The 23,988-nt window shown below is 45.7% G+C and overlaps 1 protein-coding gene across 9 annotated transcripts in view; it reads left to right on the forward strand.

The window, feature by feature from the left end:
• Positions 1–5,740: 5,740 nt before the first annotated feature.
• ZNF362 (zinc finger protein 362) overlaps positions 5,741–23,988 on the forward strand; it is a 29,696-nt gene continuing 11,448 nt past the window's right edge. The window contains exon 1 of one of the 9 annotated variants that reach the window (XM_083628781.1): positions 5,741–6,324. Coding sequence is in view for 3 of the 9 variants with exons in the window: in XM_083628776.1 (XP_083484902.1) it covers positions 14,278–14,474 (197 nt within the window). In the remaining 6 variants the exon portion in view is untranslated. Of the gene's footprint in view, positions 6,423–6,722; positions 6,911–7,311; positions 7,969–7,990; positions 14,475–17,733; positions 17,869–21,523; positions 23,933–23,988 lie in introns of those variants that run through there. The other 8 variants (XM_083628783.1, XM_083628777.1, XM_083628782.1 and 5 more) reach the window with 8 other exon arrangements.

Raw genomic sequence — 23,988 nt, forward strand, 5'->3', positions numbered from 1 at the left:
CCCTCCCACAAGATGCAAGGATGGCCACCTCCTTGGATGGCTTTAAAAGGATTGGACAAATTCCTGCAGGAGGAAAAGGCTGTTGATGGCTACTAGCCATGATGGCTCAGCTCTGCCTATACAGCCTGAAGCAGCCATGCTTCTGAATACTAGTTTCTGCAAACCACAGGAGGGGAGAGGGCTCTTGCATTTGGGTCCTGCTTCCGGGCTTCCCATTGGGGTATCTGGGTGCCGCTGGCTGCTGGATCTGTTGGGTCATTGGTCTGATCCAGCAGACTCTTCTTGTGTTCTGCAGAGTTCCTGGAGACTGCAGCTTTCCAAGCAGGTACATTTCATTGATAGGAATAGAGGCAGCTTTTTCTATAGTAACGGAGATCGCTTTTTAGCTGCAGGGCCACAGTACCTCACAGAAAGCCATGAAGATCATCTCCACTGGGCTCCTGTTGTCCTCAAACTCTTTCCATAACAGCTGGCCATACTAAGAAACCAACTTTAAGAATTGGTGCCCCTGTTTGCTTCGCTTTTCCTCTGCTCTCCTCCTTCCTTCCTTCTTTCCTTTTCTGTCATGTCCTTTAGACTGTGAGCCTGTAGGCAGGGACCGTCTTGTTTTTAATTTATTGTATGGGAACTTTAGGTGGTGAAGCTAAAGACAGATTTACCACACAAAAACCCCTCTCCAAATAAATAAATAAATTTGCCCTGCAGCTGAGTTGTATTTTGATGAGATGGTGGGACAATTGTTGTTTGTCGGGTCTCTCTTGAAATCAAAGTGGGGTTGTTGGGGGGGGGGAGGGAACACCCTCTTGGACAGAAGTGGAGAAACTTGGGCACACAGGCTGAATGCGGCTCTCCAGACTTCTCTAGCTGGCCCTCAGGACTCAGGCATTACACCAGCCTTCCTCAAACTCGGCCCTCCAGATGTTTTGAGACTACAATTCCCATCATCCCTGACCACTGGTCCTGCTAGCTAGGGATCATGGGAGTCGTAGGCCAAAAAATATATATCTGAGGGCCGAGTTTGAGGAAGCCTGCATTACACTTTGCAATTCCCTGCCTAGTGACATCAGCCAGGCCCCTCTGCGGTGTTCCTTTAGGCAAGGGGAAATGCAGAGCTTCCCCCATCATCACAGCCACCCTTGCAGTGTTGGGAGGGGCTTCAAACCAGCTGAATTTTCCTCCCAAACCTTCAGAAAGATGTGCACGTAGGGAACACACACAGAGAGAGGCACACCAACCCACACAAAACAAAGATGTGATCTTACAAATCTCCTTACAGACTAATATTCCCCAGCAGATTTATTTTATTATGCTTTGGCTCCCTCTTGTGGTTTTAAGGTACACTGCATGTGTGTGCAGAATACAGCTGACTGTTTGCCTATTATTATTCCACACCTTTCACAACTCTACACGCTGTCCCTATTTTGGGGGCCCTTGTCCCTGGTAGATCATGGTCCTCGTTTGGGCCTTTTTGTCCATCCCTTGTTAGAATGCTCTCCGTGAGAGCTGGTCCCATACATCAAGGTTCAGCTGCCTCCCTAAACATTTACATCTCTAAAGAAGGTACATTGTTGAACTATGGAACTCACACCCACAGGACGCATCCGGTCAGCCACTGTGAGAACAGGAGGCTGGACCAGATGGGCCCCTGGCCTGATCCAGCAGGCTCTTCTGATGGTCTTATGTTCACCCTGTCTCTCGTGCGCAGGTGCCTATTTTCATGTGCAGGAATGAGAAATCCCCTTGCAATGCACTGTCTGCTGCTTTGTAGAACGCAGATTGCCGAGGTGTCATTCTTTTTTATAAATATTAAAATAGTTTTGTTTTTTTTCATAATCGTTGCAAAGTGAACAAATGCATGTAAGATCGCTTCCCTAAGGCCCGCCCCCTCCCTCCATACGTTCAGATTAGACGCATATAGAGTCAATAGTCATATACAGTGGTACCTCAGGTTACATACACTTCAGGTTACATACGCTTCAGGTTGCAGACTCTGTTAACCCAGAAATAGTACCTCGGGTTAAGAACTTTGCTTCAGGATGAGAACAGAAATCATGCTCCGACGGCACGGCGGCAGCAGGAGGCCCCATTAGCTAAAGTGGTGCTTCAAGTTAATAACAGTTTCAGGTTAAGAACGGACCTCCAGAATGGATTAAGTACTTAACCCGGGGTCCCACTGTAGTCTACATGTTGGGGTGTTAAATGGTTGCAGAAGATTGTTTTTCTCATCTGATTAGATGGTTTGAGAGGCTACCATGAGCTGCTGGTGGTTTCATGGTTGCATTGTCCTTTCTAGTGTATTGAATAAACACAGGCCATGTTTTTTCAAAAACATCCTTGACCTTTGTGGGTTAAAAAAAAGAAACGAAAACTTTAAATTGCTTTGACAGTTTTCCATGAGGGCTCATTCCAACCAAGCATCCATTATTAAATTAGTAGCTCTTTTCCAATGCTGAGCTAGAACTTGCCCACCTGCTTTTGAATGGCTGCTACCAGGTTATGGGACGATCACATACAGAGAGACTCTATCCAAAATCCCAAGAATAGCTATCTTCCTGACTTTTGACCCGGCACAAGCCAGACTATTGCAGAGGGGGAATGAGGAACAAAGCACCCAGCTAAGTAGGAAAAAGCTTTCAGCAAAAACTTTTCAGCAAAGTTTCTCCAAAAACCAAATGAAGGACAAAGGGAAGAGAAAACTGGTCACATCTGCATTGTTCATTTGAAACACTCTTATACCACTTTAACAGTCAAGGGGATTTATTGAGAATTGTGGGGAAACCCTTATTCACCTCACAGAGCTAGAATTCCCACCCGGACACAATTTTGGGGGTGTCCTGGTTTTTACTTATTGAAATATGGCAACCCTAGTTAAACCTCTCTGAGGAAGGAAAATGAGGTTTCTCCCAGCAACTCTCAGCACCCTTAACAAAACTACAGCTCCTAGAATTCTTTGGGGGAAGCCATGACTGGTTAAAATGCCATGGTGCTGCTATAAATATGTGATGTGGATGTGCCCCAAGGCATGATGAATTGCTGCAGTATATTTTCACCTCCTGACAATAATATTCCAGGGAGCCAGCCGGCCGGCTGGCCATACCCATTTCCCGGATACCGTTCCGTCCTGCCTTCCAACTGTTTTCCTTTTCCAGCTGACAGCTAGCACTCTCTGGGTACTGAGAACGCCCAGTGTTCATTGGGCTGTTTGTGTGTGTGGATCGTTCCCTCTTGTTTCTCATGGAGGTCCATTTTAGCAGCAGCCCTATTGTTGCTTTATCACCTGAGGTTGCTGCTAGGGTGAGCTGAAGCTGTAAGAAGATGGAGACTACAGTGAGATAGACTTTGTTTTCAAACCTGAACATGGGTTTCTCCATTATGGAGAATGAGCTGATTGGTACAAAGCCAATGATCTATCCAGCGAGACTGCTGTCACCTGCAACTGGTCTGACTCTGAGCCTAGGTGAGAGACAGGCGGAGAGATACCACCCTTTCCCAGCCTGCTCCCTTTTTGTTCTTTTGGCAGAGGTCTCTGGGATGAGCTTGTAAAGCTTGTCTGGTCACTCTCTCACTCCCTGTCCTGGGATTAATTTATGGTGCATTACTGTAGTCATATGGCAATTTATCAGCACAAATAGAGTGTGCTGATGCGTAATTACGGGCAGCACATCTGGCAGAGCAGAAGCACGTGAGGAGTGTCTCTGTCTCAACCGGGAGGGCAAAAAGGCTGAGTTTGCCCCAGAGAGGCTTCTGGGATGTGCTGTCTTCCACATCTGCATGTGGGGCAAATGAAGCAGCAATCTTCCTCCGGTGAGGTAGCAGCAGCAGCAGCTAAGAACTTAAGTCCTGGGTTCAAAACTTGGCCCAGCTCCAAACTGATTAGGGAAGCCTTAAGGTAAGAACCAGGGTTAGTCAACTCTGTGGCTGATGAGAGCTGGAGCCCAATGACATCTGCAAGGCACTGGAATGACTACTCCTGTGCAAGACATTGATGTCTTGTCGACTACATGGAGATGATAATGCTGGCCTACCTTGCACGGTTGTTGAGAATGTAGAGCATGAATTGGGTGCCAGCTCAAGGTGGTGGCATTCTTTGAGCTCTCTTATTATTTGCTTGCTTGCATGCTTATGTCCTGTCTTTCCTGTAAGGAGCTCCAGGAGCTCAACAACCCTGTGCAGTAGGTTAGGCTGACAGGCAGTGATTGTCCCAGGGTCACCCGGTGAGCTTCATTGCTGAGTAGGGATTCGAACCTCATCTCCCAGGTCCTAGTCTGACACTCTAACCACTGCACCACCACCTAATAATTAAATGGGCCAGTCCTCATCAGGTGTCCCCCAGCCCACCCAATTCCACATCTGGACCCAGAGAGGTGAGAGGATCCCACTCACAAAAGCCATTTTGAAATGACCCATACAAAGCAGGAAGAGGTGAAATACAGCTGGTGGAGATTGTGTATAATCCCAATTTTGTGTCCCCCAGGTCTTGGACTAAATCGCCTATCATCCTTGTCCATTGGCCATGCTGGCTGAGGCTGATAGGAGCTGGAGTTTTAAAAGGGCCTTGTTAGTGGTGGCTCCCTCTCTATGGAATGGTCTTCCCAACAGGGGCATAGCATGGGGGGGGGCAAGAGGGGACGTATTATTTCCAAAATTAACAATTTTATTCTTAAGTCTCAGCTGACAGCAAGAACATCTGGCAGAAAAAATGGAATTATTTGGGAAGGCTGGGGTTGTTTTAAATTGTTCTTAAGTGTTATATGTTAATTTATATTTTGTATTTCTGGTTTTTTTGGTTGTTGTTTTTTGTAAGGCCAATTAAATATTCTACATTTTTAAAAAATGTGTTTGTGGGACGGGGTTACTGTTTTGTTGCTTTTGCTTTAACTATTTACTGGTTTTTTACTTTGTATTTTTAATCCTGTGAAGCAACCTGAGAGAATCAAAGGAGGTACGTAAATCCAGACGACAACAACATTCATCCGGGGGAGGCACACTTACAGAGCAAAGTGCTCTTTAGGGGACAGCGGAGCCAGACACCCTGTGGAGCTGCAGATGACATCCATCACATGACTTGGTCCCGAGTTCAGGATTTACCTCCCATCTACCGCAGGTGGGGGGGGCAGCAAATCCAGAGTAGCAGCCTGGCTAGACAAGCAGTAGCCTTTGCATATTATTATTATTATACTTCTAAGTCACTTTAGAAACAAAAAACAAAAGCAACTCAAAGCTGCGATTCCTGCATTTGCAGCGGGTTGGACTAGATGACCCCTGGGGACTCCTTTCAACTCTACAGTTCCATGCTTCTGATTTTGCGGTGGTGCTTGCTCCCAGATAAAGAGGGATTCCAGGGCCACGGGCCTTCCTGAATTAACCAGCACACCCTTTATTTTATTTTCCCCCTGCGAGGGAGGTGCCTATGAATTTATATTGGAAATTCAAAGTTGCCTAGGGCAACTTTGGGGCTGGGGGTTGTGTTTGGGGGGGGGGGGGGAGGAGATGATAAGGAATCTGCTTTTTAAATAAAATAAAAATCAGTGGGTGGAGGAAACAGGCTCGTAAGCCAGCCCATCTCTTGTTCTGTGCCTAGCAAGCAATGTCTGGGCACATTCTGTAGCCAGCCAAACCCACAAGGCACCCCCCCTCCGCCACCCACCAAACCCCCCTCTGCACCCCACCCCAATGTTTTCTTTTCCAAAACTCCCTCCCCCATTTCCCTCGCCTGGGCTGGATCTGCCCCTTTTGGAAAGTCTCTCGCAAGAATCTTTTCGCACACAACTACCAAGGAAGAAAGAAAAAAAAAGATTGCAGGAAAAAGAAGAAAAAAAAGAACACGATCAAAAAGAATAGGGAGGTTTTCTGTTTTTTAAAAAAATGCTTTTTTAAAGAAAACTTGCTTTATTTTTGGAGGCGGAAGGAAGAATCGGTCGCAAGAGGAAAAACCCTTCTGCTGCGCGCTCGGACCTCATAGAAAGCAACCCTCCGGCTGGCTGGCTTGGGTTGTTGCAAAAACCAGAAGTGAACTCCTGGCCGACCCGGAAGATTTGAACTGAGCTTTATAAGCACTCGGCGTGGGGGGGGGGGCGGAGGAAAAAAAAAACCCAAGCTATAGAGACTGAACTTCCCAAGATCGCCCTGGTAGGGAGTGTTGTTCTTTTTTTTTTTTGAGGGGGGGAGTGTTGGAAAAAACCCCCACTCCTTTTTGCCCCCCCTCCTGATAAGACTTGAGTGGCTCTATTATTACCCGTCTTTATCTCTAGATATCTATACTCTCGCCTCATGTCTATTTGCATTAAAAGCGCCCCACGTTTGCCAAAACCTCTGCAATCGAAGGTGTGTATTCTTCCTATTACTGTGTTCTGTTATTATGGAGGAAAGGGCAGAGAGGCTGACGCGCTCTCCCAGGCCAGCTCCAAGCAAGGATTGGCGAGGTTGGAGGGTGCTGGGGTTAAACTTGTGGAGGTTTGGGGGGCGGGAGAGAGAAGGGAATAGATTGCAAATGTTGCAGCTCAGTAGCAACGCTGCATGCTTTTTTCCTCTCCTTCCTTGGCTTTCTGCAAAATGCATGTCAGTTTCAGGCTAAGATTGCAAAGGGGGAAATAGAATTGGGGGGGGGAGAGAGACGGTGCGTTTGCAAATTCGATGCGCGCATTTGCAGCAGGTCTGCACCGGAGATCGTGCGGGGGGGGGGGCACTGTCTTCCCGGTGTGTGTGTCCCCCCCCCCTTTCCCCGGTCGTCTCCTCCTCCTCCTTATTCCGCCCCCCCCCCGACGTAACTAAAGGTTGGGCGGGTGGAGATGGAGGAGGAGGAGGAGGAGGCGAGGAAGAGGAAGCGAAACGGGGGTGCCCATTTTCTTCCTTTGCAGACGGATCTCTGGCTTGGGTTGCAATTTGCAAGCGGAGCATGTGTATTGGTATAGGAAGTGTCTTTTTTTTTTTAAATAAATAAAAGCCGGGCTATTCAAAAGAGGGAAAGATTATTAAGAATAATACGTTAAAAAAATAAATAAAACAAAACACCCCTTTTGGTGCAAAAAGACCTCCGGCCAACAATGATTTAATGCAAATAAAGGCGAGGGCAAAAAGGAGCTTAATTTTTTTTTTTCCTCCCGTTTTTCCCCCCCTCCGACTTTCTAGTTTTGCGGCTGCCTGAAAATTTTTTTTTTCCTCCTCTCTTCTTCCCCTCTCGGAGTCCAGGCGAAGCTTCCGATTTCTCCCTTTTTTGCAGATCTGCAGAATATGGCGTCCCCGTTTCTGTTTTAAAAATAAGCGAGGCTGCCATTTTTGTTTCCCCTTTTGTCTGCAGATTTTAATAATAATAATAAAAAAACTGTCTTGAGAGTGTTGGAGAGGCAGCCCAGGGGGGAACCGGGGGCACCTGAAAAGGGGTGTTTTGCTTTGTTCTGGGGTTTTATGCTTTTTGGGGAGGGGGTTGGCGTTGTTGTAATCTTGCTTTGCTTTTGTGTGTGAGAGTCTGGGATGTTGCACTGTTGTTTTTGCTTCTTGCACTGTGAATTGCGTGTCGATTGCACTTTTATTTAAGGGGAGGGGGGGAAAGGAAATGGCTGTTTGTTTATTTATTTTTTAGATCTGAAGTTAACTTATGCGAAAGTTGGCTATGAAAATATTGCATAAAAAAGGACACCCCCTCTCTCCCAAGTGACTCGGAGTTGTACAGTTTTCTTTCCTTTTTCCCCCTTTTGGAATATTTAAGGAGTGGGGGGTCGGTTGTAACTGAATTTGTTGGTTCTTTTTTTTCTACATGCCTTTTCTTTTAATGGGGTATTGTGCTCGCTTTCTTAAAACAGCTTTTGCAAATGCCACGTTTGCTGAGGAATAGTTTGGAAATTAGCTGTGTGAATTGGAATGTGGTATGTTCTCCTGGTGTGGAATCTGCAGCTTTAAAAAAAAAATGTTGGAGATCCTGTCTCTCTCTCCCCACCCCCCTACCCCACTTTTGCAGTTCGGTAGAGAAAGGTCTGTACAGTTTCAGAGAAACATAAGCTTTTATATGTGTGTGCGTATATTTATATTTCATGTCTCCATGTGCATTTGTCTCCCCGTATATGTGGTGTTTGGGCTTAAATTTTAAGATGTTTGGTGGCCGAATCTTGTGTGAGCTCATTTGCCATTGGACTTAAAAAAGAAGAAGCAATGTGTCCTAAGACAAGGATGGATTTATTTTTGGACGGTAGTGGGGAGGTGGCGACAGTGGTTGGGAAATGTGCTGGTTTTTAAAATTTTATTTATTGCTCTTCCAGTGGAATGGTGCACTGTGCATGGATCTGTGAGGCATAACTCCACGTCCTTTTGTTCAGTTATAATTTTTGCAGTTTGCCTTTTGGAGACTTTCTGCCCAAAATACCACAATTTGACCCACCCATCCCCAAATGCCGGCTTGGGTTAGGTTGGATTGGGTGGCTGTTCTTGAAGCGGGCAAGCAGAGGCCTTAGAAGAGGTGGAGACGTTCTCGAGAGAGGCGGCACACAAGTTTTTGGGCCATGCTGGGGCTGAGCTGGGCTGGACATTGCTGAGAGAGGGGTTCAGACAGCCCTGGTGTGTGCATGTAGTTGATCCATTTGGCATCTTAAGACATTGGTTGCTTTTGTCGGTGGCAGAGAATAGGAACTTAGAGGGTCAGGTAAGACTCGGTGATAGAGATGGTGTGGTTTTGGCTCTTCCTCAAGCAAGGCCGACTAATGTTAGTGTGTGAATTTGCAAGCTTTCGGGTCACACAGAGCTCTTCTCAATAATACCGGACTCCTTACCCTAAGAGGAATTGGCTTGGTATTTCCTGTTCTGTGTTCATGTTGCTGTTGTATTTTGGGGAAGAGGGCTCCATCTCTGAGAACTGGGCCCTCCTTCGTGTTTAGGAGCTGCGGTTTCAGACCGCAGCTCCTAAACATGACTGTATTCATGAACAAATACAGACCTGATGCTTAAAGTTATGTGATTATGGGGAGAAGCCAAAAGAATACCCCAGTAATTCCCAAAGTGTCTACAGCAGGAGAACCGGTAATGTGCTGCTAAGAATGAGAATCTCCAGGGAGGAGGTTGCTCGTTGTGTCTCTGCATTATTTACAACTCAGGCCTTGCTTCCTGGGGATGGGCAACTCTACAAAGTCTCATCATTTGTTGTGAGGGGATCATTCCCAGTGTAGACTGGAAACCAAAATCACCAACACTAAAGGAGGCTGGCTGTTGCATCTCTGCATTGGTAACCACCTCAGGCTTCCAGTGAGGAGTTGCATCCCAAACAGTGACTCATGCAGAAGCACAGAAGTAGACTCCTGGGTTCATAATTCTTAGAAAAACTGGTTTTGGGGTGCGGGAAGAATGAGGGCCTTATGTATCAAACAATGCGTTCGTGAACAAATTGGGCCTAATCCTGGTCGTGGATATATTTGTAGGGGAATGAATGAAGGACCTGATGTTCAGTGCAACGGTTAATTTTTCCACCCTTTACCAGTATAACACTGGTAGAAAAGCCAAGAAATGTTTGGTTTGCATGCTGTGTGCTTGCTGTTATTTCTCTTGTTCCCAACTTGACCCAGATGGGCTTCCTCATGGAGACCCCCCCCCCGCCCATTCTCTTTTCCCTCACAAAAATGGTCCACGGGGCCAAACACACCCTCTCCCCTCCACAGAGTGACCAGCAACCAAGGCTTCGATGGAGCCTTTTGTCTTGCCTCTTGCTGGAAGATTCTGTGGGAAAGGGCACTTGGTTCCCCTCCTCCAGCAGAGAGGCCTTGGCAAAGCGACTTATTTTGAGGGAAATGCTTCTTGTGCGTTCCCCTTCCTGGTGGGAGATGCTTAGGATGGTTGATGGTGTGAACTAAAACAGCCAGTCGATGAGGGCAAATGGAGTAAACGGCAGTGCATTGCCACGCTGAATACGGCCATTAAACCGAACTTACGGGAGAGAGGCGGATAGATAAATGGCTTATGGGAAAGGGCGACTGGGTTGCACATGAGGGCAAGAGGTTCTTGCTCCTAGCTGAGGAAACAGCTCCGGCATCATGCTTGTACAGGATGGTTGTTGTTGACCAAGCACATGTGGGCCAGCCGGAGACGTTTGTTCCTTCCATTTAAACATAAGGACATGAGGAGAGCTCTAGTGGATCAGGCCACTAGAGCAACCAGTGTTCGAAATTAGCCAGGCGCGTTTTGCTTCAGGCGCAGGTCCAGTTGCGACCATGTGGAGATCTCGGGGGGGGGGGGCAGGTTGGCGACTGAGGAAAGCAAAAGGTCACTTAGAGAAGGATCTGAAATGTTTTCCTTGTAGCTTGGATTTGTTTTACTCTGCATTGTTTGATTTGAATGTGTTTTTGAGAGTTGTCCGTTAAAATATAAAGCAATATAGAAATGAAATTAATAATAATTATAACAACAACCGTAAACATCAGTGGAGAAAAATGGTGCCTGAACATTCTGTTGTGATGACCGTAACCTAGGTTTAAGGTGCGTTTTGGCGATTAGATAATATATCTTGAGTTTCTAAAGCTGCATGTGACAGTTGCATGGTTCCCTTGCTGCTCATACAAGGTGGATCAACAGATGATCTCCCTTTGATCATATATTTAGTGGAGCAGGAATAGTGGGAAGAACTTAACTCTGGGCTTTCTTTTTTTTCTCAGAGCGCTGGTATCTGCTGGAGTGTCAGGGTTAACAGATGAACCCTCCTGGTTCTGGCAAATGGATGAGATGATAATGAGGCTTTCAAGTTTTACTACTGATTAGTATAGACCAGTCTGTGCCAGCCTTTGAAAAATCTGGGGCCACCGTGCCCATCATCCCTGACCATTTGGCCATGCTGGCTGATGGTGGCAAGAATTCAACAATAGATGGTGGGCAGCAAATTGGAGGAGGCTGGTGTAGAGGGGGTGGAAGAATAAGGAAAATAATGGAGGAGATACTCAAAAGGTAGAACATTGCTTTTTATGCAGAATCCCCTGGGTTCAGTCCCCAAATGGCGTCCCTAGGTAGGGCTGTGATTGTCGCCTTCCTCAAATCCTGGAGAGCCACTGGAATTCGGTGTAGACTCTGAGCCAAGTAAACCAGTTGTCTGGCTCCGTATATACACCGGTTCCCATGCTCCTAATTCATGGTTGCAGTTAAAATGGCAAGACCTTGGGAGATTTGCATTTCTGTTTATAAGTTAAAGGCCGCATGTTTAGCCTGGAGAATAGAAGACCGAGAGGTGATATGATGGTCATCTTCAAATCTCTGAAGGGCTGTCACCTCGAAAATGGAGCAGTATTGTTTTCTGCTGCTCCAGAGGGTGGGAAACAAACCAGTGGATTCAAATGACGAGAAAGGAGATTCTGACTAAACATGAGGAAGAACTTTCTGGTGTGTTCAACAGCAGAACAGACTCCCTCGGAAAGTGGTGGACTCACATTTGAAGTTCTTAAGCCAAAGTTGGGTGACCTTCAGTCAGGGATTCTTCGGCTGTGATTCCTGCATTGTAGGGGGTTGGCCTAGATGACCCTTGTGGTTCCTTCCAGCGATGCAGTTCCAACTTCCGGTGGGCCTGTGCTCAACTGTGTCCTCCTACAAGTTAGAGCAACGTGGTCAGAAGTGAGCTCCTCTGAGTTCACAGAAGTTTATTGGGTAACTCTGTGTAGCATTGCAGTTGTGCTGCCTGGCAGATCGAGGTTGTGATCCCAGGTCCGCGTCTGTTCGCCCGCCTTGCTGCAGCCAAATTCCAACAGGCTCACCTGTCGCCCATCTAATATTCTATGTCACAGATCCACACAGCTGTCTGCGTTGATACACTCTCCTTGGGAGCGTAGCTATGGGCTGGTTTCAAAACGAACCACTTTGTTGCTTTTTGTGAAGTTTGAAGCTTGAGCCCCACTCCCAATATATAGAGATAATATTGTGATGATGATGCTTAGAAGGGTTTGCAGCATACTGGAGTTTTAGGTACATGAATGCCCTGTAAGGCTGGCTGGTATTATCCTCTCTGTATTGCGGTTGGGGCTGAGGCTTAGATGTTGGCTTGCTGTAGGCTGCCTCTTCTGCGGCTCACTGGCCATTGCTGGCTGGGACTGATTGGAGTTGGGAGTCCAGGGAGGCACATGCAGAGGGCATTCAGGCTCCCCATCCCTGGTGTACAGATTCAAAAGCAGCTAATTCTCAGTTGTAGAATTAAGGAGCAGGACTGGGAGCAGTTAAGAAGCTTAAGGACAACCTCTTTCCACTTGAACCAAACCAGGTCTTGCATATGTCATCTGAGCCCCCTCTTTCATGTGGCCCTTCCAGGGGAGATCCGGGGAGTGGCAACACGAGAAGGGGCCTTTTCAGTGGTGGCTCCTCACTTGAGGCATACTCTCCCTGGGGAGGCCCTTGTTACATATCTTTAGGAATCAGGCAAAAACTTTCCTCTTTAGCCAGGCCTTCGGTCTTCTATAAGTCTGGCCTTTTAGAGTGTGGGAGAATGTTTTTAAATGTATTTTAAATGTATTAGTTTAGTTAGTTTGTTAGTTAGTTTGGTTTGGTTTTAATGTATCTGTCGGGTTTTGTTTATTTGGTTGGAAGTTGCTCTGAGTTGTCTTTGGCAACTCAATTTAATAAATAAATAATCAACTCAATTCAATTAATAAATAATTAACAAACAGTAAATTAATAAACAATAAACAAAACAATAAATGAATAATAATAATAATTGCAGGGTCATATTTCCAGCTCAAACGTTTAGTTAGCTGCAAGTTATTCCGGCATAAATCATACAGACCAGGGAAGAATAGTTAAATGTTTCTAGTCTCTAGTATTTGATATTCAGCTACTCAATTTTTTTTTAGAAAAACCTCAAAGCAGTTAACAGAAAAGATGAAAGAATAAAATTATTACTTAAAAAAAAACTGATGGCAATAATTGAAGATATTCAAAAAGTTGAAATAACAAGACTAAAAGCAGATTTAAGACTCACATCAACTTTCTCAACATCTGAGTTAAGCACCCATCTCCCACTCAGTAAATCTTGCCCACCCGTGTATTAAAATTTTTTTTGGGGGGGATATAAGTTTGGGAACCCTGTTGTTCCCTGCTAATGGGTAGTTTCTCTTAAAATGTTGGGTTTGGGGCTAAAAGTGACCCACTGTGCAGTTTCTGGTAGGCTCTGAGGCCTTCCTGGAAAGCATGGTTTCAAGTTTTTCAATTGGGATTTTCCTGGCACGTGCTGAAGAGGCAAGCTGTTTTTCAGGGTTTGTTTCCAGGCTTGGAATGAAAAGAAGCTGGCCTCTTCAGCGCTTCATGTGGCAAAAGTGACAATTAATTGGAAGGATAAAGAAATAGATGGGGTGACATGAGGATATTTGGGGTGCCATATAGTAGGAAGGAAAAAAGAGAGGGCCTTTCACATCTCGTCTATAATGACCATAAGTCATTGTTCAAGCAAACCAAATATTTTTAGGACCCATCTTAGTTTTATGGTTGCAAGTTATTTTGTGGTTGTGGTTTAACAATCAGTTCTTCCCAGGAAACTCCAGGAATTGTTCAAAGTGGCATCCTCATGCTTTAAAGGAATGGTGTGGATGTGACCTAAAGTTCCCCGATTGCAGTGGGCCTACTCTGAGTTATGGCATCACCCAAAGTGCTTTGTACCCAGAGCAGATTGAGTTTATTTAGACACCTGGCAGAAAAATCCCAGAAATCCTGTCTCTGGCAGCAATTAATTAATCAAAGGGCTAACTACTTGACATCCCAGCCAATTTGCCTGAGGCGGCCACCTCAGCAGCCTGACACAGAGAAGCCTGTGAGGGCTTCTCCCAGATGTGGTAGGCCTCCAGCTGCCATCAGCCCGAGGGCAGGACCAACGGCTGGAGGTGATGGGAGCTGGAGTGCTTCTGGTTCCTCATCTTTGGCCTAGGGTGAGTTAACAGACGGAGTGGTTGCTTGGCAACCGACTGATGGGCTTCCCTATCAAGCCCAAGTCACTGGAAGGGTTCAGGAGAGAGCACAAGAAGTCTCTAGGGAACAACCCACAGACTGCCTTTTGGCATTCCCTGCGAACATACATTTTGCCACCTAGTGCCTCAGCAGCTATTTTTACGCCAGGCTCGCCCACCTGTTCCTCAGCAGGGTAAACTGAGGTGGTTTGTGGGCCTTTCAGAGTAATGCTGCCTAATTCTGGTGGATCAGATAGACTGCTCCTGCTGGAAGCTTACAATCACCATGGACAATAGCCATTAATAGCCTTTCCCGCCCCCTCCCTTAATTTCTCTAAAACCTACCTCCACGCCTTTGAAGCCGCCTAAATTGGTGACGCAGCTCAGGCAGCAAATGCCATTGTTTAACTACCTGATCAGTTCGCTGGGAACTGCAAGGTTGGACTTTTGCAATGCTGTCTGCTTGGCTCGGAAGCTGCAGCCAGGGCAAAAATCAGCAGATAGGTTGTTAAGCAGGCCGGCTTGCCAGGAACGTGTCACACCAGTTCTAAAGGAGTTCCACCTGGCTGCCAATATGCCACCAAACTCAAGGTGCGTGCGCTAAAATTTAAAGCCCAGCGTAGCTTAGAATCTGGATGCTTGCTTTATTTATTTGCATTTATTTTTAAATATATGTTCCTTTTCTGGGGGAAGACCACTTGAAGCATCTCATCACAATAAAGACAAGTAAAAAGAAAAATTAGCGTGACTGAAGCCAGGAAGGAAACCTAAGAATAAAACAGAAGGAAAATAAGAACAGACTCAGAACACAAATAGCACCACCATATTCCAGCCTTCATCCAGCCAGTGGGACAGAATTCAGGGGAAAGCCAATGAAGGAGCTTCCATAAAGCTTGGAGAGTTGCCTCCCACCACAGCTCTACTGGGAGGGAGTTACAAAGGTGCAGCCTCAGATGCGGTGGAAGCTGTGTGTGGCCTCCCTGGGAAGCCGGTTCCACAGCTGTGGTGCCACCACCAAGAGAGCTCTGCTTGAACCCCACCTGGTTTTAAATCATGCAAAGCGGGGACACCAGCCGATCTCAAAGAATAGGAAGATTCTGATGGATAGAGACATTACTACAGGCAGGTTGGATCTGTGCCAACATCTGGAACTGGAGGCAGCTGTGCAGTTTGAGACCTTAAAAAATACTCTCCCACTTGCCCAGACCTATCTATCTCAGTGATTTGTAGCTAGAAGGAAAAGACCTGCTAGCTGGTTGAACATTCCAGATGTTGTATTAGATTCTAGGGGGCTCCTTGTGGACTAGGATGATATGGTGCTGGTAAAGTAAAGCTTTGCTTCTGCTGGAAAAGAGGGAAAACCTTTCTATCCTTAGAAAGAATTTGTTTTGCAGGGTTTACGATTCGGCAGTTTCCATAACCTTGACAAACTGTTCATTGAATTAGTGAAAATAGATTCATGCAACTTTGGATCTCGAATGGTAGATTTTCTTGTTGTTCGTATTATGCTCATTCTCTCTTTGAGTTGTATATTCAATATAAGTTTAAGAAGAAAGGAAAGGAGATAGTAGAAAACAGTTTTTGTAAGTTTCCTCTGCATGGAGCCGATTTTTACCAGGCCAGTGGCTATTTGCATGCCTGATGCAGTACAAGTGATCCAGAAGCAGAGTCCAGAATCTGGGCTTCACTAGCTCGGGACTGTAGCCCTGTGTGTGGTTTTTCCCCTCCTTGAATGTTCAGGGTTCGTTTTCATTAGTAACAACCCTATTAGCCATAAAGGCTAAGCTGTGCATTCACAGTCGGAGGCAGCGTGCCTCTGAATACTGTACCAGTTTCTAGAAATCACAGATGGACAGAGTGCTGTTTCACTCATGTCCGGCTTCCCAATGGGCCATCTGTAAGAACAGGATGCTGGACTAGATGGGCCATTGGCCTGATTGAGCAGGTTCACGGAATACAGGAGGGGAGAGTGTTCTTGTGCTTGGGTCCTGCTTGCAGGTTTCCTGTTGGGGCACCTGTTTTCTAGACTTGTGTGCAACTGCAACACCTGTTTGCTACAGAAAAATTGTGGACATGTTTTGAGGATGCACATTCTCTGTTGCGCTGGCTTTGGCATTATCCAAACTTATGAAGAGCCTGCTGGATCAGGCCAATCCCTATCCACTCTCTCCATGCCACGTTTAATTTTATAAATGTGTATTATTATTATTATTATTATTATTATTATTATTATTATTATTAATTCCCCGCCCATGTGACTGGGTTTCCCCAGCCACTCTGGGCAGCTTCCAACAGAACACTAAAATACAATATCGTGCTGCCTCTCACTCGCCTTTTCTGTAACCTAAAAAGTCCCAAGTGCTACAGCATTTCTTCATGGGGGAGTTGCTCCATCTCCCTTTGATGGTTTTGGTTACCCTGTTCTGACATTGTATGGGGGGGGCCTCTGAGACCCCATTGGCAGCCTGATGAATACACATGATATAGCACGCTGGAATGTGGGAGAGACAGTGATAGTCCTACTCAGAGTAGACACGCTGAAATGAATGGACATTCCTGCCCTAGGTTCATTGATTTCAGTGGGTGTATTCTAAGTAGGATTTGGTTGGATACAGCCCAGGGCTGCCATCCACAGCTAAGTTTGGCAGCATTTGTAGTTCCAGGCCAAGGCTCAATCTCTAGAGATTGGCTCCCTTTTACAAGAGAGGTGACAGGAGAGCTTAATTTGTTACTTAATCCTTTTAGAAGCGCCATCCCCACACCGCATTTCCTCTCCAGTTGCTCTCAAATCTTGTGCTTAGTCTTTTAATTTTTTGAGCAATAATTTTTTCTGATGCCCTGCCATTCCAGGTTCCAGCTCCAAGTTTTATTTATATACAATGGTACCTCTGGTTACATACTTAATTCGTTCCGGAGGTCCGTTCTTAACCTGAAACTGTTCTTAACCTGAAGCACCACTTTAGCTAATGGGGCCTCTGTGCCGCTGCTGCACGATTTTTGTTCTCATCCTGAAGCAAAGTTCTTAACCCGAGGTAATATTTCTGGGTTAGCGGAGTCTTTAACTTGAAGCGTATGTAACCTGAAGCGTATGTAACCCGAGGTACCACTGTATTGCGTTTATATTTCACTGTTTCTCTAAGCAGCTTGAAGTGGCATACACAGTTCTCCCTCCCCCACAAAAAATGTCTTTGCCTTTATCACAACGACCCTGTGAGGTAACTTGGGCTGAGAGACAGTGACAGGACCTCAAGTTGAGCTTCATGGCTGAGTGGGGGAATTTGAACCCTGCTCTGTCCCAGGTCTTAGTCCGTCACTCAGACCTCTAACCACTACACCGCATTGCCTCTCTAATTGGCACTACCCAACACTGGGGGCTCCTTCGCCATTCATTTTTTCTTCATCAGTTCTATACGCACAAGCACTATTTTGAATCAAGTCTTTTCCTGCAGTCAAAACACCTCAGTTGCAAAATCAGAGAAATGTGGTGCAAATAGCCCGTACTGAGTGGTCCCAACTGGCATTTCCCTCCACGATTTGCTGCTCCCCAGGGCTTGAGAGGTAGACTGCCTCTGGACTTGGAGGTTCCATTGAGCTTTGTGGGGCTTACAGGACCAGCCGCAGCTCAAGAGCTCAGCTTGGTTCTCTCTATCTCCAGGGGTGTGTTTTCCAGCGCATCCCTTCCCATCGGCGAACCTGCCATTTCTGCATGGGGGAAAACCAAAACATCTTATTTATTTCTCTTTATTTCAGCAAGGCGAGACAGAGGGGGCCTCAAAAGCAGAGCAGTCCCACATGGGGCCCTAGCTTGTTTTAACAACAGTTGGGTAGGAGCTGGCGAAGGCCTGTGAAACCCCCAGGCCAGCCCTGGGCACTGGTGCTCGTACCTGCCTGCACCAGCGGGGGACCGTCTGCCGCCCGCCAGCCTGGAGCACCATCTTCACGTCTCCTCGGGCAGCTGCGGCCACCGGGCTTCCGAGGCCAGCCTGTGAGTACGAACCACGGCGCTGCTAATGTCTTCCCTTTTTGCAGGGCTGCAGCTGACCTGCCCTGGCTGCGTGAACCTTGAAAACGACTCCTCTCCCTGGTATAACAGGCCCCCAAAAGCAGTCCTTCCTCTCAGTCCAGCCCATGAGCCAAATGTGGCCCTCCACACCTCTTGATCTGCCCCCCAGGACTCTCCCTGTGCCCTGCTTCATGCCCTTCCAAAGTGCTTTTGCCTGGCAGGGACTCTGCTAACGGCCTCTGTGCTTGCCTGGACAGAGGGATGGGCTACGAAGAAACTTGCAGCTTTTTGCATGGCTAAAATGTAAGCATTGCACGTGTTGTCTGGCCTGCTTTTGCCTCTGCCCACCCTGGCATTTGGCCCCTGGCCTTGTGGGCCGAAAATACCTTCCTTAGTCCTGGCAGATATGTTGTTGCATTGCCAACTGAGACCAGGAGCTCACTTGTCCAGCATTTCCGCTACCCTGCAGATCTTTTGGGTCTGCAGCTCCCATTGTTCCTCACTGGTGGCCACACTGACAAGGGGCTGATGGGAGCTGGGATGCAGGACACCTGAAGGGGGAACCGAGATTGGGAATCCATCGGGATTCTGTTTCCCGTGGTGGCAAAGCGAGGTGCCTTTCTAGGAGATCTCAAGCAGAGTAGGAAGGGGATGGTCTCTCCCCAAAGTATCTTGGTATTCAAGAGGTATAACTGCATTGGAATGTAGAACATAGGAAGGTGTCTTATGTGGAAGTCAGATCACCGGTCCATCCTAGCTCAGTATGGTCCACACTGACTTGGCAAGTAGCTCTCCAAGGTGTCAGGCAGGGGGCATTCTCATACCTTACCTGGAGATGCTCTTGGGGACGAGACCTGGGGCCCTTTGCAGATGTTCCACCATTGATCTACTGCCCTTCCTCTAAAGGACATTTCCGCAAATTAGAGGTTATGTGCAGTTATTGTGGCTAGTAGATGTTAGCATGGAAGATTAGAACCTGGGTGAGTGGCAATCTCGTCCCCAGTTTGAGCCCTCCCACTTTTTAAAAATAAATAAATTAAATTGTGGATTATTTTCCCAGCTGTTCTCACTTATTGAAATTCAACAATACTACCCACCTTGCACAGAAGCACCAAATGTCTGTTGAATTACATTTCACTTATAGGTCATTTCCATTTTTAAACAAAGGTATCATTCCACAAGTTGCCGTGTGTCCTCAGAGGCCTGTAACCACGTTTTATCGACATTGCATATAAAATAAAAGCATGCAAGGTTTATTGAAAAGTAGTGGCTTACCCACCTGATCGACTCTTTCGGACATAGATTGCCGGTTTGTCCAGCCTTAGAGTTGGGAGGTCAAGATCTCAAACAGGTCTGCGTTCAGTCTCCCACTACACGGCAGTAAAAAATTTGGATTAATATAGTAGATCTGGGGTTGCCAATACCAGGGATTGAACCTGAGGGCTCTTGCATGCAATGCAGGTGCTCTAAGCATGGAGCACGCATTGCTTTGCATTTGTGAAGTCACTCTCAGAGCTTTTGGGGGCTGAAGAGATGGACAGAAATGATTTAAGTAAATGATCAGTAATAAAATTGTCGTACGGACACCTTTCATTTTTGGAGTGGGAAACTCCCAAACTCAGTGCTGAATTCCTTTGCCCTGATAAAAAAACTCCTGCAGCACAAAGTGGGTGAGAGCAATTAGCCCTATGAGAGCAGGAGGGGAATAGTAGCTGCCCAAGGGTGCTGGGCTTTGGTGCCAGGCCTGCCCATAGTGCCTGAGCTAAAATGGGTTTGTGTTGCGTCTTTCTTTACGTGCGTATATATCTGCTGACCTGACTGTGAGGCCCCTTGGCTGTAAGGGTCCTCGAGGCAGGACTTAACCAGATGATGGCTAGGTCTTGCTTGCTTCTGGTCAGAGGATGCTGTAGATCTTCCCCCCGCTCCCTGCCCCCATCTCGCTCCATAGGTCTGCCAGTTCACATGCTATCTACCCCCTAAATTAGGCTACTGAAAAATAGTGGGTTTGGTGTAGAAGGTGAAACTTTCTTGAAAGGTTTTGAACTGTAAAAAACATTTCCGGAAATGCTTTTTATGCGAATGACAGTAACTTGCATTGGATTATTGTTATTATTCTTTCCATTTTGCTGTAGAGAATTTGGAATTGGAAAGTTTTCCTGTGCAAAGGAGAGTTGTTTTATTTATTATTTATTTATTTTGCCTCGGATAGAATAGTAGAATCCATAGATAACTTCGCAGCGGAAATGTTTTGATGCCCAGCCTTAGGCAGGGATTGAATTTAGCAGGTCTGGTTTGCTTGTGTTTAGTAAACAAAGCTAAATGTGTTGAAGCCGACATGCTTGTCTAATATTATATTTGCAATTGTTCCTAACTGAGCTTAGAAATTGGAATTTTAATGTAAACAGCTTAGAAGTTTCGATGACCAAGCGTTATTTAAATCCGGCTATATAGATAAACACATAAATGTTGCGTTTGGGGAACATTTCCACTGCACTTCACTTGATGAAAGGACTTGTGAGCTTGGATCACAAATTCCTGCGCTGGGCACATGCTCAGAGGCACCTTTATTCCTTACGATTTAGGGTTACCCCGTGTCCTCTTTTTCTGGGATACGGCCTCTTTTTCATGGGCGTGTAAAATTAGAGTCATCATAGCGATCCATAGTTAAAAGTAGTTGACAAATGTGTCCTCTTTTTTGCTCTTCAAAGTATAGCAGCAGTTTATTATTTTTTTCTACCGGGTCACTAGCCCTCAAGATTCTAGCAAAGAACAAATCAGAGTCTAGAAGCCTGTAGTCTGCCCACAACCTCTGTCCTGGAAGAGTTATTTTGCTAGCTAGAAAAGGACTAAATTGATGGTCTCTGGGAAGGCAGTTTGATGGGGTGACCTGGGCCCCCTGAATCTGCTGCCCTTCCCCCAGTTAATTTTTTTTAAAGCTTTAAAGAAATCTTTGTTTAAAGGGCAGCAGGAGTTTTCTTAGTTTTCCAGAACAAATTAAAGTCGGGGGCCCACAATTCCTGTTGGCACTTCACAGTAAACCATTGCAGCAAGAGACAGAATTTGGGGTGATCCTCACTCCTTTTGAAAGTTGGCCTAAATTTGCATCTGTGTGTGTTTGTGTGTGTGTGTGTGTGTGTGTGTGTGTGTATGTGTATATATATATATATATATATATATATATATATATATAGTCACATATACATATGTATGTATACAATGAACATGTGCTACCTTTTCTAAGAATTTATTTTCAGACTGGCATCTGTGGTGCTCTGCAGTTGGCAAAGTTGGACAGGGGCTGTGAAACCCCATACGCATTGCTAACTTTGATTGCCTTGCTGGGAGGGATCTTGTCCCAAGTGGTCCCTGCTACCCCATAATTTCTCTTTGAGTTGCTTTCCTGCAGTGTAGCATCTTCCATTTTGCCTCTCTGGCTATGAACACATCAAAATAAAAGGGTCTCTTGTTTTTCCCCAGTCAGCTTCATCTCCTACTACTGTCCTTTGACACCCCCCGCAAACCTGTCTTTCTCAGCCTGGTACACCCCCCCCCCAGATACGTTCGGGGCTGATGGGAGTTGTAGTCAAAAGCATCTGAAGAGCACAGGACTCATCTAGATGCTTTCAACCTGGGTTTTTAAACATGGATTGGAACAGTAGAGGCCGCATTTTACCTTCCATACAAAATACTGGCGGTGTTTGCGTTAAAGGGGCGTCATTGAAAACTGTACTGTTGAGCAGAGACAAAAATAGACTTTGTTGGCATGGTTGCATTTTTTCGGAGGGGTGGGACAACCCTATTATTTTAAGCGTTTTGTAAGCTCTCCGCACATTTACAGCGTTTGGCCCCCAGACTAGCAGCATCCTTCAGCCGTGGTTACTTATTTTATTTTAAAAGTTTGAGTCTGCCTAGCAACAGGCTTCCATGGTATATGATGACATAGGCATGCAACAGGGATCTCCAGGCCAGCTTCGGAAGTGTATCTGTGTGGTACTAGATTGTCATGTTCACACATTGCAGAGTAATTGTATCCCACTTTAGAGAAAGGTGTGTTTTGTTTTTTTCCGACATACCGTTGTCCCGCAAGGGTGGGACGTGGCGATTGGGTGCATAATTCAGCTCCTGGCAGCACTTATTTTATTTATTTATTTGGAAGGGAGTCAAATGCTGGGAAATTGGGGTTGTGTTTGCTATTTACAAAGTCCTGAACAACTTGGGTCCAGGGCACCTAGGGATCGCTTGAACCCTTTTATCCCAACTTGATCACTGAGATCATCTGCAGGAGAATCCTAGGTCATTCCCTGGGTTCGTTGGGCACATTTGACAGTGGCACCAAACTGAGCCTTTAGAGTCGTCTGCCTAGGCCTGTGGAACGACAAGATTTAGCGTGTGTGGTCTGTTTTAACCTTTCAACGTTTGCTGAAAACTGTTCGGTGCAGCCAGGCTTATGCGAGCAATTTAAGAAAACATCTTTCTGTAATAGTTAGCCGATATCTCACATTTTAAACTTGTATGTGGTTTCTGTTGCGTATCTTCATGGCTGTTATTAGAATACAGAGGTGAAGTATATGGGATTTCAGTCTGTGTTTGCTGACCTGGAACTTACTAGGAGGGTTACGGAACCAAGGAGCCATTAGCCAGTATTTCCACCCCATTCCTGAGGACCCCCACAACTCCTGGCCTCACTTTCCTCTCCTAAGTTACCCCTCCCTGAGCACACTTATCACAATTTGGAAATGGCGGGGCTTAGTTAGAGAATCATCCAACTAAAGCATTTTAAAAAGGTTTAATTCCAGACAATACACTTGTTAAATAAGAATACTGCTTCTTATCAAATCTCAGTGCAGATGACATTTTTTGGGGGTGGGGGGAGAGCACCTTCCCCCATTTGAACCCACTCAGCAGCTTTGATTGGTGGAACTGGCACTGCTACAAGTGCTGCATAACATCTATTCTGCATTTGCAATAACTCGGTCTTTTAGTGTGGCAGCACCTGCAGTTTGGAACTCCCTGCCTGTTGAGATCAGGCAGGCACCTACTAAAAACATTTGTGTTTAGACAAGCCTGTCTAGATGTTCTATAAAGTTCGTGTGAGTTTTAATTGGTTTTTTAGTCTATTGTTTAACTCTTCAAAAGTTTTCAATTATTGTTGTTCATTTTCCTTAGTGATAATTTTATTGCTTTATATTTTTTAAGCCGCTTTGAGGTTTGTGGATTTATTTATTTTTTACTATCAATCTGTGTATATATAAATAGTAAAGAACAATATTTATAAATAGTAAAGAGCAATATTTATTGAAGGAACCGCAGGATAATTTTATTTAGCCAGCTATTTTCTTGCATTGAGATCCAACCTTTCTTCCCTCATGAAATCCCAGGTGGGGCACTCATCCAGCCATTAGCCTTAGCAGAGGGGTGGCCTTGTGGGCCTTCAAACAGACCCTGGGACAAAAACAATTAAATAATACATTTTCTAAGCTGCCATCCATTGTAGAAGCAAAGACCCAACTCTGTTTGTCTGTAGTTATCAATTCACTATTGTGGGAGCAATTTGCAGTCCAGAAAAGTCTCAAACATTTGAATAAATAGGCAAGTGTGTCCTTAATTCTTAACCCTGCTGATTTAAAATTGTTCTCCCCGATTAAAATGAATTGTTTCCCACCATTTATTTAACTGGCAGGGCAAGCCTATACATGTCTACTCAAAAGTAAGCCCCATTGAGACCGGTGGGACTTACACCCAGGTAAGTGTGAATAGGAATGCAGCCTAAACCTTCTGTTAATTCAACGTTAGGTGTCTGCCCTTCCTTATCATTTTTTTTATATAACTGGGGACCACCTGGACCACTGACAGTCTCCAGACCATAGTTTTGTCCTCCCACATAATGTGGGTTTATAAATAGCTTAAAAACAATCCTCTGCCAAGGATGCTTTAGCTGAGATTCCCAGATTGCAGGGGGTTGGACTAGATGACCCCTGGGTCCCTTCCAAACCTAATATTCTAATATTCTGTCATATACAAAGTGGCAAAGCAAAGTGGCCTAGCAGTTCAAAAGCATGTCAAAGTGCAAGTAGATAAATAGGTACCGCTCCAGCGGGGAGG

Source organism: Podarcis filfolensis (assembly GCF_964270895.1).
Source record: "Podarcis filfolensis genome assembly, chromosome: 8".
In the NCBI taxonomy this organism is placed as follows: Eukaryota; Metazoa; Chordata; class Lepidosauria; order Squamata; family Lacertidae; genus Podarcis; species Podarcis filfolensis.